At 33.1% G+C, this 22,956-nt stretch overlaps 1 protein-coding gene across 2 annotated transcripts; it reads right to left on the reverse strand.

Moving 5' to 3' along the window:
• Nucleotides 1–820: 820 nt before the first annotated feature.
• Nucleotides 821–22,206, reverse strand: stx12l (syntaxin 12, like). 2 transcript variants are annotated; one of them, XM_048153663.1, is made up of 10 exons: nt 22,108–22,206; nt 21,692–21,796; nt 21,471–21,540; nt 17,697–17,796; nt 17,475–17,612; nt 17,345–17,388; nt 8,280–8,376; nt 4,717–4,789; nt 4,541–4,623; nt 821–4,439 (listed from the first exon to the last, which is right to left on the reverse strand). In XM_048153663.1, exons 2-10 carry the CDS (start codon nt 21,789–21,791, stop codon nt 4,347–4,349), a joined length of 798 nt encoding a protein of 265 aa, XP_048009620.1. In that variant the 5' UTR covers nt 21,792–21,796; nt 22,108–22,206; the 3' UTR covers nt 821–4,346. The 2 variants fall into 2 exon arrangements, with proteins under 2 accessions (XP_048009620.1, XP_048009621.1); XM_048153664.1 differs by lacking the exon at nt 22,108–22,206 and adding an exon at nt 21,944–22,064.
• Between the last annotated feature and the right edge of the window lie 750 nt (nt 22,207–22,956).

Genomic DNA, 22,956 nt, shown 5'->3' on the forward strand with positions numbered 1-22,956 from the left:
TTATAATTATAATTTGTGATGCTGAAACAGAGTCTGTCCTGAGTAAAAGACATTGAGTATTCTGTCCTCTCACAACAAGCATCAGTGACCTTTGATGACCAATGAGGAGCGGATCATGGATGTTTATTGTGCGCCACCTTGTGGACGAAACAGAAATGGTGAACATTAATATGGTACTTGGCTGTCCTACTTAAATCAGTATATTCCTAAGAATATAGGACCAATACACTAAGAAAATACATCTCTAGAATTTTTGTGTTTGACATTAATTTTTCTGATGTAAATAATAATAATTTTTGTGATTTGTAAAGCTGATGGAGGCCTTGGAAATGCAAAATGGTAAAACCATTACAAGTAAAATGTATATTTAAAAGATATAACCTGCACTACTTTTCAAAAATGAGTTTTTTTTTTTTTTAAAGAAGTCTCTTCTGTTCACCAAGGCTGCATTTATTTGATCAAAAATACCGTAAAAACTGTGAAATATTATTACAATGTAAAATAACTCTTTTCTATGTGAATATATAGTAGTGTAATTTATTCCTGTGCTTCATTACATCATTACTCCAGTCTTCAGTGTCACATGATCCTTCAGAAATCATTCTAATATGATTTGATATATTGATTATGATTTCTGATTATTATCAATGTTGAAAATGCTCAATATTTATGAGGAAAATGTTAAGAATTTATCTGAAATAGAATCTTTTGTAACATAAATGTCTTTATGTGTATATATATATTTATAGTGTAAAGTTTTAAGCAGGATCAACATCAATTTTTTTCTGATAAACTGAAATAAAAATAAGTAGATAAGAAATGAAGAAACTTATTTCATCTTTATTATGTACTACCAAGAAATACATTTACTTGTGAGATCAAAGCACTGTGCATCAAATCATACACAACATTAGAACAGTTTCTTTTAATTCATTTTGAGAAATAAATATTTCTTGAGAATAAACAAAGTATTATTATTTTGCATAATTTCAGCTGAGAAAAATGAACCAAGACTTGCAACAAAATACCATTTGTAAAAGGAATTACATTCATGCAAACGTAGGTCTCGTTTTCAATGCTGTACCGTATATGCTCCAGATAATTCATAGACAAACATATTATATGGAAACTATTCTCTTACTATCAGTGTCTGACACATAAGTGCAGGATTAGTGAAACACTTTGAAATGGTCTGTATTTCTGCATGAATGGCTCATAGCATTGAGATCTGATGCATATTAATAATAAATATATACTGTTTAAAGTGCCAATTAAGTTTGATCTGAGATCTGAGGTGATGAGATGCTTGATTGATGTCTTATAAGAAGGGTGTATATGATTACAAATGTTTGAGACAATTTTTATTTTGAGCAATTCGTGCAGAAATTGAAGTTATTTTTTCCTAAATACATGCCTGCACATGCATAAAATACACACACAATAAACACACACACACACCTCCATCTGCTTGTGCTCTAAAAAGAGCCCCGCCCCCGCAATCAAGGAAATTAACGGGGGCTTGAGGCAAAAATGCCACCAAAATTAATAAACATTCCCCCCAAAAATCAAGATATGTGTGGCAAAAATGTCCCTGCATGAGTACTTGCTTTTCATATTTATATCATAAACAAGAAGTTAATGTAAGGTGACTTTGTGACTGAATGATTGAATGACTCACTCGTTAGTTTTTACAATCACAGGACACATTTCTCAATGGGTCACTTTCTCAAAACTCTTCACACAGTGATCACAGCATCAGTCTATGCGGGTTAAACTGTGGATCATTTATCAGCTTTGGCGCAAAATGCATTCAATGATGACATGTTTCAATTTACATGAATGCATTTCTCAATTAGAAACACCTACCACCAACACTTTATGTGCTATACAAGAGTTTACATACTCTTTTCAAAACTGTTCAAAACCTAATAATAAAAACATCATACAAAAATAAATAAGACAGCAATTTGCTACATTGCATACAGTAAATGAAGCACAAATACACTGTATATATATATATATATATTCACAATTGTTGCACAGTTGATTAATGTTACAGTTATTGAACAGAACTGAATCAACACTGAACTCACTTGAGCTGAATAATGACACTGTTGGCTTGTTAGAGCAGAATTTACTTGTTGCTATTGTGAAGTCGCTTTGAAACAGTCTGTATTGTATAAAGCACTATAGAAATAAAGGTTTACAAAATAAACAGAAATGCAAGGGTGAAAAATGTATTTGTCTCTCAAATCATTGAGTTTTGATTTCTAAGTGATCAAATTAGGTATATTTACACTATAAACAGAAATGCAAAGTGTGCGTGTAGTTTTGCAGACTCGTTCTCAAGACGAGTCGCCTCAAGTACCATTTTTAGTGTAAAAAAAAAATTAAAAAATTAAATACTATCAAAACAACTGTTAGTCTTTCAATTACATTACTATCTATACAAAAGAGGAAACTTAGGAATAATTTTGTACTGCAATGCAAACATTGGCTATGTTACATATACTGCAGTGAATTATCATCAGGAGAGTGTGTCGTTCTTGTTTTCTAAAGACATTTTACAAAGCAAACATTGTATAATGCTGCCTGTTAGTATTTTTCAGGTCACTCTGTCACATTCATTAATAATTGCGGGTGTTATTTGTATTTATGCGCACAGAACTTCTCATGAAAAATGTACACCTACTTCACAACACGTGTGTGAGGATTAGCTCTTAACCTCGTTTGAACGTTAATGGATTTGGACAGCGTTCTAAATGAGCGACCGCATGCCCGAGGTTAGTCATTTGCATAAAACACGCCCAAATCATGTCCATATAAGGGCTTTCCTTCAGCCGCTCTACAGACGCGCTCTTGCCTGAGAGCACATGCAGCGAGATCCTCGAGCAATGCCATCCTCAAAACAAGTTCAAACACATGAAACACCTGTAATACAGACTCAGATTAGCCAGCTGGACATACGCACACCTGTATCTTGATGCAGAGGAAACTCGCAGCTCGAGCTATAATGCACCTTTTCTTACTTTATATATACAGAATGTGTGTGTGTAATGATGAAATATATTTAAGATGAAATATGTATGCATAAAATTTCATGGGTATGTGATCTGTGTATGAACAGTCCTACATTTTTTCGCAAATTTAGGATAAAATTTAGAACGAAAGTTATTGATGAATCATGATTTGTTCGTAAAAACGTTCACACGCATATTACACGCACAAATTTGAGCGTACGCACTGTTAGCGAATGAGACCCAATGTTTTATGAGTGACAAATGCTGCATCCAAAATCACATACTTCCCTACAATATAATAGGGAATATAAAAAACAGCATGTGACAAATGAAGTATGTCCAAATTCACAGCAGGCAAAAAGTGGCCTATTACTTCCGGCGAGATTCTTAAGTGTGCACACGATGGACATTTCCTATCCCATGAGGCCATGGAAGAGGGTTTGTGAACTGACGCTGGTAGGTCACATGATAATGACAGTGTGGAGGATGTAGGACATCCAGATTACATTCATACTACACACATTCATACTATATAGAATGTACTTTTTTAGCAGTCGTGAAGTAATTACTCGAGAGAGTATGAGATTTCGGACGCAGCCAAAGTGTGTTTGTTGGTTGACATCCTTTGCTAGTGTTCTGGAAGAATGAGTTGATTTAAAACATGTATAAAGTGGTTTGCTAGTTTTAGTGCAGTTTGAATGTGAAATTAACTGCTGTGAAGCTGAAAGTTGGTAGGAGAACTGTGTGAAGAGATTTGAAAAAGTGACCTAAGTATTGAGAAATGAGTCCTAGTGATTGTAAAAACCTGTAAGAAAATAATTTGCTGCCATCTACTGGCAGTTTAATTTTCTATATTTATATCTCATGCAGTCCAACACGCGGCAAGAAATACTGTCCGCACTTGCCCAGATTACAATTGAACACGATGTTATGAGATCGCTGTATAAAGATACATTTTTTAGAGATTTTGCAGCACTTCATTATCAGAAAGACAAGTTCTAAATGTCAAAATCAGATTTACCTAAGTGTAAATAAATTCCTCTTGATGTAGCATATTCTTATCCATATTGTATTAAATCACTTATCTAATCCCTGTTCTTTCATTTTTATTTCTTTGCTCTCATGGTCATTAACGCTGAGGGGCGGAGAGAGTGACGAAGATTGAATGTTGATTGTAATGCATGGACAGAATGCATTTTAAATAGACTATTAAGAGTAACTATTAAAGAGTTAACAATGCTAAACACAATGGTAAAGGCCACCTCTGACACACACACACACACACACTCAACACTGGAGCAGGATCAGTCAGGTTCAGCTCTCATCTTATCTGACTGCTTGCCAAATGATTATAGCAAAAATGGTTGCCACTAGCGACATGACAAGAGCCAGAATACACATCCTCTTGCGGGATTTTCTCTTTAAAGGGAAAAAACAGAATCATGAACAGCCTGAGACGTTAGCACAGCATCTGTTACAAATGTGTAAAGAGTGAAAGACTGTGTCCATCACAGTCATACCTGATAATAGGCCGCCTGCTGGATCTGCTCGGCCCCTCGCTCCACATGCACCTCTGCGCTCTCCACGTTGGCTTCAATGCTATCTGTGTGTGATGACATGAGGAAAGCAGGCTTTAACATGTGTGAACGACTGAACCCGTGCAGAAACATGAAGAGAGAGAACTAGACTAACCCACCTATCATGTCACCTTGGTCATGGATCATGACTGCGAGATCCTTGAAGATCTGATTCACATCCATGATGTCTGACTGAATCAAGACCAGAAGGCAGTTGTGATATTGAACTATAACCCATCAATTAACATATAAGTACCATTAAGTGATGACAATGTATTAAAGACTGAACACAGTATTTAAAAGTGTGCATTAAAAGGTTATGTCCAACTTCATTCATTTTCATTTGTAGCTGCAGCTTGGTACATTTAATGGCGATTGAATATTCAGTATCTCTTCCCTCCATAATTAATGCTGATTGGCTGCTCAAAAAGTCGGTAAATGCCTCTAGATGGCGCAATGCAGCAACTGACTGTTTTTCTCTTCTAATCTGTGCTCACATACGGTTAGTTCACACAAAATGAAATTTCTGTCATTAATTACTCACCCTCGTGTCGTTCCACACCCGTAAGACCTTCGTTCATCTTCAGAACACAAATTAAGATATGAAATCCGAGAGGAATGAAATTACCATATTCAAGGTCCAGAGAAAAGACATTTTTAAAACAGTCACGTGACTACCTGGTTCAACCTTTAGGTGCCATCGAACGTTTTTTTCTAAGGTGTCCCCTGAATGTGTCTGTGAAGTTTCAGCTCAAAATACCCCATAGATTTTTTTTAATTAATTTTTTTAACTGCCTATTTTGGGGCATCATTAAATATGAGCCGATTTATGCTGCGGCCCCTTTAAATCTCGTGCTCTCGCGCTTGCCTTAAACAGTGCCTTAACAAAGTTTACACAGCTAATATAACCCTCAAATGGATCTTTACAAAGTGTTCGTCATGCATGCGTCGGATTATGTGAGTATTGTATACTGTTATATTGTTTACATTTGATTCTGAATGAGTTTGATAGTGCTCCATGGCTAACGGCTAACATTACACACTGTTGGAGAGATTTATAGAGAATGAAGTTGTGTTTATGAATTATACAGACTGCAAGTGTTTAAAAATGAAAATAGCGACGGCTCTTGTCTCCACGAATACAGTAAGAAACGATGGTAACTTTAACCACATTTAACAGTACATTAGCAACATGCTAACGAAACATTTAGAAAGACAATTTACAAATATCACTAAAAATATCATGATATCATGGATCATGTCAGTTATTATTGCTCCATCTGCCATTTTTCGTTATTGTTCTTGCTTGCTTACCTAGTCTGATGATTCAGCTGTGCAGATCCAGACGTTACTGCCTGCCCTTGTCTAATGCCTTTCATAATGTTGGGAAGATGGGCTGGCATATGCAAATATTGGGGGCGTACATATTAATGATCCCGACTGTTACGTAACAGTCGGTGTTATGTTGAGATTCGCCTGTTCTTCGGAGGTCTTTTAAACAAATGAGATTTATATAAGAAGGAGGAAACAATGGAGTTTGAGACTCACTGTATGTCATTTCCATGTACTGAACTCTTGTTATTCAACTATGCCAAGATAAATTCAATTTTTCATTCGAGGGCACCTTTAATGTTATGAAGCGACGAGAATACTTTTTGTGCGCCAAAACAACAAACATTAGAAATTCAACAATTTCTTCTCTACCCAGTCATTCTCCTACGCTGTTGATGCAGTTCAGTGCTTCATTGTTTACGTCCGAATGCCTGCTCAGTATTGGCCGACGCTGATCACGTGATCAGCACGACGCATGTGTGCGATGATGATGCAGGTGCCGGCCAATAATGAGTCGGCGTTCTGACGTAGAACCTGGAAGCGCTGGACGTAAGCAGCATATGAGACTGACAGGGAAGAGAAGATATTATTGAATAAAGTCGTTATTTTTGTTTTTGCGCACAAAAAAGTATTCTCCTCTCTTCATACATTAAGGTTGAACCACTGCAGTCACATGACTGTTTTAACGATGTCTTTAGTACCATTTAGGACCTTGAATGGGATTATTTTGTTGCTTTCTATGGGAGATAAAAAACCTCTCGGATTTCATCAAAAATATCTTAATTTGTGTTCTGAAGATGAACGAAGGTCTTACGGGTGTGGAACGACATGAGGGTGAGTAATACATTTTTATTTTTGGGTGAATTAACCCTTTAATATAATATATAGCCAAATGTACAAAAAAGCTGTTCTCAATTACATATTTTCTGTCAGACAACAGAACAAGTATGATATAGTGACTCGCTACATGTTAAAGGATTAAATCCTTGTTAAATCCTTTAACCAGCAGTTCAAAAAGTTGCTAGATTTGACACTAGTCGCTTTAAAAAAAAGTCACTAAAGGGGTCTGAAAAGTTGCTAAGTTGGTGGTTTATATACCATCCTCCTCTGCTCTGCTGAATGTGCAATCGAGAGCAACAGTTGTTCCAGAAATAAAAAGCTTGATGGAAATTAATTTTTAATGATAACTTATAAACCTTTAAAGACATCCTTACTGTGAGCTACGAGGTTGTTAACTCTTTCCCTGCCATTTTGTTTTCACTGTTATACGGTAGGGGGCGCTATTACACATCTTCTGATAGAGTACTGAATCTCTGGATCAAAACACAGGCGAAGAAGCAGAAACAAGCAATAAAAGCATTGCTTATAACGTGATAATCAAACATTACACAGCATATAAATCAAATTGTCGACCCAGTACTGTGAAGCTTTGGGGGTGTTGATAGACTCGATCTACTCAATCTATGTTTTGATCATCTTTGTGAATCCGATCCAGACATAGTCTTTGACAAAAATATGTGATTTTCTCCTTTTTTTTTAATATATATATATATATATATATATATATATATATATATATATATATATTCTGGGGGCCATGAAACTTTTGTGAAAATTATAAAAAATGCTGGCGCTGACTGGCAACTTTTTTCAAAAACGCTGGCGGGGAAAGAGTTAATCGATTGTATTTGCTTCTGTTGAAGGCATCAACCTGCATTATTTCAACTATTTTTTTTTTAAATAATCATGTTTAACAGCAGAATTTGTGGTGAAAACTACATTACCCATGATACTGTGCAGAAAATGCCACCAATCAGAAAGTCGAAACAAGCAAAACGCACCAAACGATCTCTTTAGCTCCGCCCACTCTCATGAAGCATCTTCCTAGACTCTCAAAATACTTACATATTTGAATATATATGCTTATTTTACTTAAAATATATTATTTTTTATGTAATCAACATATGAATAGTTTTATATTTCTCCATGTCATTCGCAATGCTTAATGGGATTGTAGTTCTTTTTTCAGTCTTGTACCTTTTTATTTTTGTCTGATTTTCTAATAATTTTTTGCTTCAAATCAAAGTTTGTAATGTTGTGATTCACCTCTTAGCTAGCTCTTAAATTCCTACGGGAGAAATTAATGGAAAAAAATACTTCCAGAAGCAACGGCACTGAAAAAGTGGGCGGCCACTAATGCACTCTATACTCGATAGTAATTGGCTGATTTTTATACCATTAGAGGCAAAAATCTCTGGCTATTTGATTTTCTGTCAGGTTAGCTTGAGTGCTGATGGGTCTTGAAGAAATGATCATTTTGATACGCTGATGTCATACAGGAAGTGCTCACCTCCAGCTGACGGATATTGGTCTCTCTCTCTTTAATAAGCTCCAGGTCCTCTTCAGTCACAGGCTCCTCTTCTGCCTGCATTCGCCACCCTTCATTTCTTTTCACATAAAAACAGCTATGATCATTTCTGCTGTCAGATCTCTCACCAGACACAATGTTCAGATCTGATTCATGTATCATTGATGCACAGTAAATCATCTTGCAGTATGTATTGTATGTTTGTGATGTGCATTATTATGAAGATCAGGGTACATGAAGGCAGTATTTGATCCTTGAGTTTAGTTGGGGTCAACAGAATTATGAACACAGCTGGGCAAAGGTTTAAATTTTAGACATTAAACTGTTAGTTCACCCAGAAATGAAAATTAATCATCATTTACTCACCTTCACATCAATCTAAAGAGTGAAAACAAACCTCATTGTTTCCTGCATAAGCCTACATGTGCTGTTTAATAGTTGCTGCCAAAATCACAAAGAAGTAATTTTGGCACCAATCAAATATTGCCCAACACCTTAGTAGAGGCCCGTTCACATAATTATTTTTTAAACACGTTCAGGTTTTGTCACAGGGCTTTTAGCAAACAACATGTATTACAAGAGCTTCTGTTTATCACATCGGATGCGTCGCACTGATCAATGTTTATATGTGAATAAAAGCCTCCATTCAATCTGTCCATCAGATAAAGTGATCGTGTCTCTTCAGAAGACTCGGATTAAACCGCTTGATTCATAAGCATTACTTTTACAATCTCTTTCTGAACTTTAAAAGGCGTGAAAGTTTTGGTGGACAAAAATGATGAGAAGAATATTAAACTCTTAATTTGTGTGCCAAAGATGAATGACATGAGGGTGACAAAATGTTCAGTTTTTTAATGAAAGCTTGTTTCCACCACGGAATAAAACAATTTAAAAGATAAATGCGACTTTTTATCTCACAATTGTGGAATATTGTTTATATCCCGCAATTCTGACTTTATAACTCACAATTTCAAGTTTATATCCAGAAATTCTGACTTAATTTCTCGCAATTCTGACTTTATAACTCGCAATTGCCAATTTATATCAAGGAATTCTGACTTTATAACTCACCAATTTATATCGATTCTGACTTTATAACTCACAATGAAAGTTTATATCCAGAAATTCTAAATTAATTTCTCGCAATTCTGACTTTATAACTTGCAACTGCCAATTATATCATAATTCTGACTTTATATCACAGAATTCTGACTTTATAACTCTTAATTGCCAATTTATATCATATTTCTGACTTTATATCATAGAATTCTGACTTTATAACTTGTAATTGCCAATTATATCATAATTCTGACTTTATATCACAGAATTCTGACTTTATAACTCTTAATTGCCAATTTATATCATAATTCTGACTTTATATCACAGAATTCTGACTTTATAACTCTTAATTGCCAATTTATATCATATTTCTGACTTTATATCACAGAATTCTGACTTTATTACTCGCAATTGCCAATTTATATCATGGAATTATGACTTTATCACTCTTAATTGCCAATTTATATCAATTCTGACTTTATATCACAGAATTCTGACTTTATTACTCGCAATTGCCAATTTATATCATATTTCTGACTTTATATCACAGAATTATGACTTTATAACTCTTAATTGCCAATTTATATCATATTTCTGACTTTATATCACATAATTCTGACTTTATTACTCTTAATTGCCAATTTATATCATAATTCTGACTTTATATCACAGAATTCTGACTTTATAACTCTTAATTGCCAATTTATATCATATTTCTGACTTTATATCACAGAATTATGACTTTATAACTCTTAATTGCCAATTTATATCATGGAATTATGACTTTATAACTCTTAATTGCCAATTTATATCATATTTCTGACTTTATATCACAGAATTATGACTTTATAACTCTTAATTGCCAATTTATATCATAATTCTGACTTTATATCACAGAATTATGACTTTATAACTCTTAATTGCCAATTTATAGCATATTTCTGACTTTATATCACAGAATTCTGACTTTATAACTCTTAATTGCCAATTTATATCATATTTCTGACTTTATATCACAGAATTATGACTTTATAACTCTTAATTGCCAATTTATATCATGGAATTATGACTTTATAACTCTTAATTGCCAATTTATATCATATTTCTGACTTTATATCACAGAATTATGACTTTATAACTCTTAATTGCCAATTTATATCATAATTCTGACTTTATATCACAGAATTATGACTTTATAACTCTTAATTGCCAATTTATAGCATATTTCTGACTTTATATCACAGAATTCTGACTTTATTACTCGCAATTGCCAATTTATATCATATTTCTGACTTTATATCACAGAATTATGACTTTATAACTCTTAATTGCCAATTTATATCATAATTCTGACTTTATATCACAGAATTCTGACTTTATAACTCTTAATTGCCAATTTATATCATAATTCTGACTTTATATCACAGAATTCTGACTTTATAACTCTTAATTGCCAATTTATATCATATTTCTGACTTTATATCACAGAATTATGACTTTATAACTCTTAATTGCCAATTTATATCATGGAATTATGACTTTATAACTCTTAATTGCCAATTTATATCATATTTCTGACTTTATATCACAGAATTATGACTTTATAACTCTTAATTGCCAATTTATATCATAATTCTGACTTTATATCACAGAATTATGACTTTATAACTCTTAATTGCCAATTTATAGCATATTTCTGACTTTATATCACAGAATTCTGACTTTATTACTCGCAATTGCCAATTTATATCATATTTCTGACTTTATATCACAGAATTATGACTTTATAACTCTTAATTGCCAATTTATATCATATTTCTGACTTTATATCACATAATTCTGACTTTATTACTCGCAATTGCCAATTTATATCATGGAATTCTGACTTTATGACTCTTAATTGCCAATTTATATCATAATTCTGACTTTATATCACAGAATTCTGACTTTATTACTCGCAATTGCCAATTTATATCATATTTCTGACTTTATATCACAGAATTATGACTTTATAACTCTTAATTGCCATTTTATATCATATTTCTGACTTTATATCACAGAATTCTGACTTTATTACTCACAATTGCCAATTTATATCATATTTCTGACTTTATATCACAGAATTCTGACTTTATTACTCACAATTGCCAATTTATATCATGGAATTATGACTTTATAACTCGCCAATTTATATCAATTCTGACTTTATAACTCACAATGAAAGTTTATATCACACAATTCCGACTTTATAACTCATAATTGCCAAATAATATCATGGAATTCCGACTTTATAACTCATAATTGCCAAATAATATCATGGAATTCCGACTTTATAACTCATAATTGCCAAATAACATCATGGAATTCCGACTTTATAACTCATAATTGCCACTTTATATCATGGAATTCTGACTTTATAACTCATAATTGCCAAATAATATCATGGAATTCTGACTTTATAACTCATAATTGCCAAATAATATCTTGGAATTCCGACTTTATAACTCATAATTGCCAAATAATATCATGGAATTCCGACTTTATAACTCATAATTGCCAAATAATATCATGGAATTCTGACTTTATAACTCATAATTGCCAAATAATATCATGGAATTCTGACTTTATAACTCATAATTGCCAATTTATATCATGGAATTTTGACTTTATAACTCACAATGAAAGTTTATATCACACAATTCTGACTTTATAACTTGCAATTGCCAATTATATCATATTTCTGACTTTATATCACAGAATTCTGACTTTATAACTCTTAATTGCCAATTTATACCATATTTCTGACTTTATATCACAGAATTCTGACTTTATAACTTGTTATTGCCAATTATATCATAATTCTGACTTTATATCACAGAATTCTGACTTTATAACTCTTAATTGCCAATTTATATCATATTTCTGACTTTATATCACAGAATTCTGACTTTATTACTCGCAATTGCCAATTTATATCATATTTCTGACTTTATATCACAGAATTATGACTTTATAACTCTTAATTGCCAATTTATATCATATTTCTGACTTTATATCACATAATTCTGACTTTATTACTCGCAATTGCCAATTTATATCATGGAATTCTGACTTTATGACTCTTAATTGCCAATTTATATCATAATTCTGACTTTATATCACAGAATTCTGACTTTATTACTCGCAATTGCCAATTTATATCATATTTCTGACTTTATATCACAGAATTATGACTTTATAACTCTTAATTGCCATTTTATATCATATTTCTGACTTTATATCACAGAATTCTGACTTTATTACTCACAATTGCCAATTTATATCATATTTCTGACTTTATATCACAGAATTCTGACTTTATTACTCACAATTGCCAATTTATATCATGGAATTATGACTTTATAACTCGCCAATTTATATCAATTCTGACTTTATAACTCACAATGAAAGTTTATATCACACAATTCCGACTTTATAACTCATAATTGCCAAATAATATCATGGAATTCCGACTTTATAACTCATAATTGCCAAATAATATCATGGAATTCCGACTTTATAACTCATAATTGCCAAATAACATCATGGAATTCCGACTTTATAACTCATAATTGCCACTTTATATCATGGAATTCTGACTTTATAACTCATAATTGCCAAATAATATCATGGAATTCTGACTTTATAACTCATAATTGCCAAATAATATCTTGGAATTCCGACTTTATAACTCATAATTGCCAAATAATATCATGGAATTCCGACTTTATAACTCATAATTGCCAAATAATATCATGGAATTCTGACTTTATAACTCATAATTGCCAAATAATATCATGGAATTCTGACTTTATAACTCATAATTGCCAATTTATATCATGGAATTTTGACTTTATAACTCACAATGAAAGTTTATATCACACAATTCTGACTTTATAACTTGCAATTGCCAATTATATCACAATTCTGACTTTATATCACAGAATTCTGACTTTATAACTCTTAATTGCCAATTTATACCATATTTCTGACTTTATATCACAGAATTCTGACTTTATAACTTGTTATTGCCAATTATATCATAATTCTGACTTTATATCACAGAATTCTGACTTTATAACTCTTAATTGCCAATTTATATCATATTTCTGACTTTATATCACAGAATTATGACTTTATAACTCTTAATTGCCAATTTATATCATATTTCTGACTTTATATCACAGAATTATGACTTTATAACTCTTAATTGCCAATTTATATCATATTTCTGACTTTATATCACAGAATTATGACTTTATAACTCTTAATTGCCAATTTATATCATAATTCTGACTTTATATCACAGAATTCTGACTTTATTACTCGCAATTGCCAATTTATATCATATTTCTGACTTTATATCACAGAATTATGACTTTATAACTCTTAATTGCCAATTTATATCATATTTCTGACTTTATATCACAGAATTATGACTTAATAACTCTTAATTGCCAATTTATATCATAATTCTGACTTTATATCACAGAATTCTGACTTTATTACTCGCAATTGCCAATTTATATCATGGAATTATGACTTTATAACTCTTAATTGCCAATTTATATCATAATTCTGACTTTATATCACAGAATTCTGACTTTATTACTCGCAATTGCCAATTTATATCATGGAATTATGACTTTATAACTCTTAATTGCCAATTTATATCATAATTCTGACTTTATATCACAGAATTCTGACTTTATTACTCGCAATTGCCAATTTATATCATGGAATTATGACTTTATAACTCTTAATTGCCAATTTATATCATATTTCTGACTTTATATCACAGAATTATGACTTTATAACTCTTAATTGCCAATTTATATCATATTTCTGACTTTATATCACAGAATTATGACTTTATAACTCGCAATTGCCAATTTATATCACAGAATTCTGACTTTATAACTCTTAATTGCCAAATAATATCATGGAATTCTGACTTTATAACTCATAATTGCCAAATAATATCTTGGAATTCCGACTTTATAACTCATAATTGCCAAATAATATCATGGAATTCTGACTTTATATCACAGAATTCTGACTTTATTACTCGCAATTGCCAATTTATATCATATTTCTGACTTTATATCACAGAATTATGACTTTATAACTCTTAATTGCCAATTTATATCATATTTCTGACTTTATATCACAGAATTATGACTTTATAACTCTTAATTGCCAATTTATATCATAATTCTGACTTTATATCACAGAATTCTGACTTTATTACTCGCAATTGCCAATTTATATCATATTTCTGACTTTATATCACAGAATTATGACTTTATAACTCTTAATTGCCAATTTATATCATATTTCTGACTTTATATCACAGAATTCTGACTTTATTACTCGCAATTGCCAATTTATATCATGGAATTATGACTTTATAACTCTTAATTGCCAATTTATATCATATTTCTGACTTTATATCACAGAATTATGACTTTATAACTCTTAATTGCCAATTTATATCATATTTCTGACTTTATATCACAGAATTATGACTTTATAACTCGCAATTGCCAATTTATATCACAGAATTCTGACTTTATAACTCTTAATTGCCAATTTATATCATATTTCTGACTATATCACAGAATTCTGACTTTATTACTCACAATTGCCAATTTATATCATGGAATTATGACTTTATAACTCGCCAATTTATATCAATTCTGACTTTATAACTCACAATGAAAGTTTATATCACACAATTCCGACTTTATAACTCATAATTGCCAATTTATATCATGGAATTATGACTTTATAACTCATAATTGCCAAATAATATCATGGAATTCTGACTTTATAACTCATAATTGCCAAATAATATCATGGAATTCTGACTTTATAACTCATAATTGCCAAATAATATCATGGAATTCTGACTTTATAACTCATAATTGCCAAATAATATCTTGGAATCACGACTTTATAACTCATAATTGCCAAATAATATCATGGAATTCCGACTTTATAACTCATAATTGCCAAATAATATCATGGAATTCTGACTTTATAACTCATAATTGCCAAATAATATCATGGAATTCTGACTTTATAACTCATAATTGCCAAATAATATCATGGAATTCTGACTTTATAACTCATAATTGCCAAATAATATCATGGAATTCTGACTTTATAACTCATAATTGCCAATTTATATCATGGAATTTTGACTTTATAACTCACAATGAAAGTTTATATCACACAATTCTGACTTTATAACTTGCAATTGCCAATTTATATCATATTTCTGACTTTATATCACAGAATTCTGACTTTATAACTTGTAATTGCCAATTATATCATAATTCTGACTTTATATCACAGAATTCTGACTTTATAACTCTTAATTGCCAATTTATATCATATTTCTGACTTTATATCACAGAATTATGACTTTATAACTCTTAATTGCCAATTTATATCATAATTCTGACTTTATATCACAGAATTCTGACTTTATTACTCGCAATTGCCAATTTATATCATGGAATTATGACTTTATAACTCTTAATTGCCAATTTATATCATATTTCTGACTTTATATCACAGAATTATGACTTTATAACTCTTAATTGCCAATTTATATCATATTTCTGACTTTATATCACAGAATTATGACTTTATAACTCGCAATTGCCAATTTATATCACAGAATTCTGACTTTATAACTCTTAATTGCCAATTTATATCATATTTCTGACTTTATATCACAGAATTCTGACTTTATTACTCACAATTGCCAATTTATATCATGGAATTATGACTTTATAACTCGCCAATTTATATAAATTCTGACTTTATAACTCACAATGAAAGTTTATATCACACAATTCCGACTTTTAATCATAATTGCCAAATAATATCATGGAATTCCGACTTTATAACTCATAATTTCCAAATAATATCATGGAATTCTGACTTTATAACTCATAATTGCCAATTTATATCATGGAATTCTGACTTTATAACTCATAATTGCCAAATAATATCATGGAATTCTGACTTTATAACTCATAATTGCCAAATAATATCATGGAATTCTGACTTTATAACTCATAATTGCCAAATAATATCATGGAATTCTGACTTTATAACTCATAATTGCCAAATAATATCTTGGAATTCCGACTTTATAACTCATAATTGCCAAATAATATCATGGAATTCCGACTTTATAACTCATAATTGCCAAATAATATCATGGAATTCTGACTTTATAACTCATAATTGCCAATTTATATCATGGAATTCTGACTTTATAACTCATAATTGCCAAATAATATCATGGAATTCTGACTTTATAACTCATAATTGCCAATTTATATCATGGAATTTTGACTTTATAACTCACAATGAAAGTTTATATCACACAATTCTGACTTTATAACTTGCAATTGCCAATTTATATCACAATTCTGACTTTATATCACAGAATTATGACTTTATTACTCGCAATTGCCAATTTATATCATGGAATTATGACTTTAAAACTCGCCAATTTATATCAATTCTGACTTTATAACTCACAATGAAAGTTTATATCACACAATTCCGACTTTATAACTCATAATTGCCAAATAATATCACAATTCTGACTTTATAACTCACAATGAAAGTTTATATCACACAATTCTGACTTTATAACTCTTAATTACCAATTTATATCACAATTCTGATTTATATCACATAATTCTTTCTTTATAACTCACAATTGCAAGTTTATATCACATACTTTTGAGAAAAAAGTCAGAATTGTGAGATAAAAAGTCACAATTACCTTTTTTATTTTTTATTCAGTGGCAGAAACAAGATTCCATACTTTGGAGTGAACTGCCCCTTCAACAAACTCTTCTCACACAGATTTTAACACAAAAACAGAGACTCTCACGCCTCAATGAATATACTGAACCTACTTTTCAAATGTCACAAGCTGTTCATCTTGATTGAGCTCATCAACCTGCAAGGAAAAAAGGCTTTTTTACTAAGGTAATGACAAGCAAAAAAAAATAAGCAGTAGATAATAAGCAAACGTGTCTTATTTTCCTGGAGTCTGGATCCAGCTCGCGCCCTGGCCACTGATTCGCGCTCCCTCTCCGCGGCTCGGCGCTGAACCACTTGGAAGTTGTTGAGGGCGGCCGAGAAGTCATTCATCAGACGGTCTTTCTGGATCCTCTGCTGCCGCTGTGAGAAGAGCAGCATTAGCATGAGCGCGTCGGGCAGACAGGAGGACAGGAGGTCAGGAGGTCAGCGGCGGGGTCGACTCACCTGTTCTGAAGGGGACTGCGGCTGTGACAGAGAGCCCAGCTCTTTCAGATGTCTGTTGGTCTCTTTTGCTAACTGGTTTGTGTAGTGCTGCATTTGCTGGCTGTGTGCAACATACAGAGGTTAAACCACCAATAAATGTTACTATTTACAACACTCTCTTCATTTCAGACCAAAATGAGCTGAAATACTGTGGCTGGGAATGTCTATAAATAATATTATTATTACTATATATATATTATCGCCCAATTTCTAATCTTCCATTCCTGGCTAAAATCTTAGAGGGTGTCGTTGCGGCCCAACTGAACAATCACTTAATTGAAAATAATTTATTTGAGCCCCATCAATCTGGGTTTCGGAAACTGCACAGCACAGAGACCGCATTGGTTAAAGTCACTAATGACTTGCTAGTAGCTTCCGGCTCAGGCTCAGGTTCTCATTCTCTTGGATCTTAGTTCTGCCTTCGATACTATTGATCATGCATTATTACTTAATCGTCTGGAAACTGTATTTGGTTTGTCAGAGACAGTTCTTGGCTGGTTTAGGTCCAGACTGACCGCAGTCAATTTGTTTTATGGGTGGCTATATGTCCAAAGTTGGTTCTGTGCAGTGGTGCTCAGAATTATTGGCACCCTTGGTAAATATGATCAAAGATGACTGTAAAAATAAATCTGCATTGTTTATCCTTTTGATCTTTAATTCATAAAATGAGTAAAAATCTAACCTTTCATTGAAGGAAAAGAATTCAAATGGGGGGGGGGACCCCTAGAATTTGGCACCCCTAGAATTTTTTTATGAGTAAAATATCTCTGAAGTATATTCCCATTCATATTTACATTTTTTAGTGACTAGGAGCATGAAATTGTCCAGCCATGACTTCCTGTTCCACAGGAAAATAAACATGAGGAAACACAAAGGCCAAATTCCCTTAATCATTCATCACAATGAGTAAAACCAAAGAATATAGTTCTGATGTGCAGCAAAAGATTGCTGAGCTTCACAATATAGAAAGTAGCTGTAAGAAAATAACTAAAGCATTGAAAATCCCCATTTCCACCATCAGGGAAATAATTGAGAAGTTCCAATTAACTAAAGATGTTACAAATCTGCCTGGAAGAGGACGTGTGTCTAAATCGTCCTAATGTGAAGTGAGGAGGAAAGTTTGAGTGGACAAAGACTCTCCAAGGATCACAGCTGGAGAATTGCAGAGATTAGTTGAGTCTTGAGTCTCAGAAAGCCTAAAAAAATGATCAAACAGCACCTACATCCCCACAAGATGTTCGGGAGGTTTTCAAGAAAAATCCTCTGCTCTCATCCAGAAACAATCTCCAGCATATTCAGTTGTCAGACACGACTGGACCTTTAAACAGGACCGGCTTATATGGTCAGATGAAACTAAAAAAAGAGCTTTTTGGCAGCAAACCCACCAGATGGGTTTGGTGCACACATGGATAAAAAGTACCCCATGTCCACGGTTAAATATACTGTTGGATCTTTAATGTTGTTGGCCTATTTTTCTGCTGGAGGTCCTGGACATCTTGTTCAGATACATGGCTTCATGGATTCTATCAAATACCAACAGATAAAAAATCTAAACCCGACCACTTCTGCTAGAAATCCTATAATGAGCCATGGCTGGATCCTCCATCAGGACAATGATCCAAAACAAACATCAAAACCAACACAAAAATGGGTCACTGAGCACAAAATGAAGCTTCTGCCATGGCCATCCCAATCCCCTGACCTGAACCCTAAAGAAAATGAGTGGAGTGAACTGAAGAGAAGAAGCACCAACATGGAGCTGGAATCTGAAGGATCTGGAGAGATTCTGCATGAAGGAATGGTCTCTGATCTCTCCTCAGGTGTTCTCCAAACTCATCAGGCATTATAGAAGACGAATCAGAACTGTTTTCTTGGCAAAAGGAGGTTGCAAAAACTATTGAATAAAAGGGTGCCAATAATTGTGGCCAACATGTTTTGGATATAAACATTTATTTCATAATGTGACTTTCCCCCCACTTTCAATTCTTTTTCTTCAATGAAAGGTTAGATTTTTGCTAAGTTTATGAATTAAAGATCAAAAGGATAAACAATGCAGATTTATTTTTACAGCCATCTTTGATCATATTTACCAAGGGTGCCAATAATTCTGAGCACCACTGTACATACTGGTGTCCCACAGGGGTCAGTATTGGGTCCATTACTGTTTAGTATGTATATTTATCCACTTGGTCAACTTACTTAGATCTCTAGACCTTAACTTTCACTTTTATGCCAATGATACGCAGATTTATATCCATTCAAGGCCAGGTCAGCGTGTGGACATTGTGCATCTTTCCAACTGTATCACTGAGATCAAGATTTGGATGTCTAATAACTTTCTGTCTTTAAATGGCTCTAAAACTGACGTTATGCTCCTAGGCTCTCCTCATCAACTGCGAAATGCTGGTGGTTCTCTTACTTTGTCTGTTGATGGTGTCGACTTGAGTTTCAAAGCAAATTAAAAAATCTTGGTGTCATCTTTGATGCCACACTGTCATTTGAGCCTTTTGTTCAGAATACGGTTAAGACGTCCTTTTTTCACCTCAGAAATATAGCACGTTTACATCCTATGTTGTCCTTTTTCTGTGGTTGAGAAGTTGATAAACTCTTTTGTCTTTTCACATCTGGACTATTCTTCTAGTTGGAGTATCTAAATCATTACTCAACAAACTTCAATATTTACAAAATTCGGCTGCTAGAGTACTGTCTGGGGTCAGGCCTGGTGATCATATTACCGCTGTCTTGAAGTCTTTGCACCGGCTCCCTTTCAGGTATCGTATTGATTTCAAAGTCTAATGGGTAAAATTCAACAATTTGAACATGGAGCTGCTTTGAGATCCCCATATCTATGGGACTGAACTACATAGGGCCTTGAAAATGAAGATTTCAAAATAAAAGTTTAATAAGAATGAGAATCTGGAAGGATGTTAAGATATCTTGAATACTTTTAGAGTTGCAAGCATGCAAACTTTGGAAAAGGAATATTTATGGCACTCAGACAGGTATGTTCAATGCAACTGAGTTGACAGAAAAACACGAGACACATTTCTAGTTTCAAAATTATTTGTTCTTTAGATATTCCTCTTTAAAATAAAAGAGTATCAGCTGTATGCAAAGTGACCCACATTTGGTTTTTGAACACTCAAAATGTGTACAATTGACCAATTTACTCTTGGAGCCGCATTAAGATCTCCATATCTCTGGGACTGAATCATCGAGGGCCTTTAAAATGAAGATACCAAAAGGAAAGTTTGTTAAGAAACAGAATCTAGAAGGATATTGAGATATCTTTAATACTTCTTGAGTTACAGGCATGCAAACTTGATGCAAAAAACACAAGAAATGCTTTTTCCCCATTTTTGAATTGTCACTGTTGGCATATAATGAAACAAGGACTGCTAAACTCAACAGATTTTACTAATAGATCTACCAATCTCTGTGTAAAAATAAAATAATGATGCTGCCATCTTTCTAAAGTCATTTTTACACCCCTCTAAATTGGCTCTAAATCTCAGGTGAAAATGGTCATTTTGACCCCTTCTACAAAACAGTGGATTACTCAGTAAATATACAGCTGTGACATTTAACATTCTGGCTTTCATCACTATTTATGTTTGTCTTTCTACAGAAAAAATATGAACAAAATCAAAACTTTGAGCCGGGACCTCTGGTCGAGTCGACACAGAATGACCCTATAGTCTGTGAAGCAAGAATGGATGAGAAAGCTGGACTCACAGTCGGTCCTGAAGTTCTGGTGTGTCCGGTCTGGTACTGAGCTGGAACAGCATGCTCTTGATCTGGCCAGCTATGCACAGAAAACATGAGATGAGACATTATAACAATGAATTATGGGGAAAGATTACATAAATATGCAGTTATAATTGTGTGTATGAGGAATGCAACCAAACTTTTATAACAAACACAATCTTTTCTCTTTAAGTGACACATTTACTCACTGTTTTGTGTGATTTTCTGGATGTTTGAGCTGCATGTCTGAGTGAGATTGCTGAAATCTCTCGGCTGTGAGTGACAGCTGTCCATCATTCCGTAAGACATGATGACTGAAAACAACAATTTACACTTGATGATATAAGTGTCATTATTAACGGATAATTAAATTATAGGTTACATGCATTCTGATATTAATAGATTTTAAAAAAAATAAATAAATAAACGTAAATCATTAAGGCTGAGAAAATACTGCGTACGCAATAAGACATTTCATATCAGTTCGGGCTGAACAGGCCTTTCGCCATCATAACATATTTACGATATTTAATGTTATATTATCATCTTAAATGATGCAGCAACAATACTTGCAGTAATGTCAACATAGCGAACAGTTTCATAAAAGAGAGAATGACTGTGATACCTGTGATGCTCAGATGCGGTAACGCGCCTCTCTGCTCTCATAGAAATAGAATAGAATGGACAAAAACATGGACGCGCATTGAGTGGGCGGGGCTTAACGGCCCGTTTCGATGGGTCTAAATAATAATTCTCAGATTTCTTCAAATAACTTTGTTTAATGTATATTAAAGTTCTCAGTAGCGTTATTAAGGTATAAATTAATGCCTATAAAACTTGCTGAAGCCGAAAAAAAGGGCGACGCTGTCACGTGGTCCTTGTTACTTTTGTCAGCGCTTGTCAAGGAGGTCCAGTCACAGTCGTTTGTGATTTCTGGACAGGCCATGGCATTACATAATTGTTGTTTTCTGGGACAGATTTCCGATGTCAGTTACCAATATTTGGAAAATAAATAAATCTAAAAGGTTACAGGTTTCGTTCACAAATGCCTCTAACAAGACATAAAAACGTCAATGTTGTTGAATGAAGAATTCTGCGTTTTGAGCCGCCACGCGCCCTCTAGAGGACGGATTTTGTTTTGTTTCAGAGAGGACATCAACACTGCTAGAATGATGCTGAACTCACATGAGACACTCTTAATGTCTCCTCTTTTCTAATTAATGCCATGAAAATCTAGTTTGTTTGTTTCTGTTGTGAATGTAAGTTCCCATTGGTCCTGAGCACTAATACAACGACATAAATACTAGGCCTTACTTAATATACTGTTTAAGTTGTGCTTTAATATTGAGTGACTGGTGGGATTTGGAAGAAATAAGCTCTGGCAAGTCAGGTTCCTGTCTCATGACTTTCACAGGATCATAGATCTCACACACAAGGTCATCACATGACTCTCACTAGAGCTTGTTGTTCTGAA

The sequence above is a fragment of the Megalobrama amblycephala genome, linkage group LG13, assembly GCF_018812025.1.
Source record: "Megalobrama amblycephala isolate DHTTF-2021 linkage group LG13, ASM1881202v1, whole genome shotgun sequence".
Taxonomy (NCBI): domain Eukaryota; kingdom Metazoa; phylum Chordata; class Actinopteri; order Cypriniformes; family Xenocyprididae; genus Megalobrama; species Megalobrama amblycephala.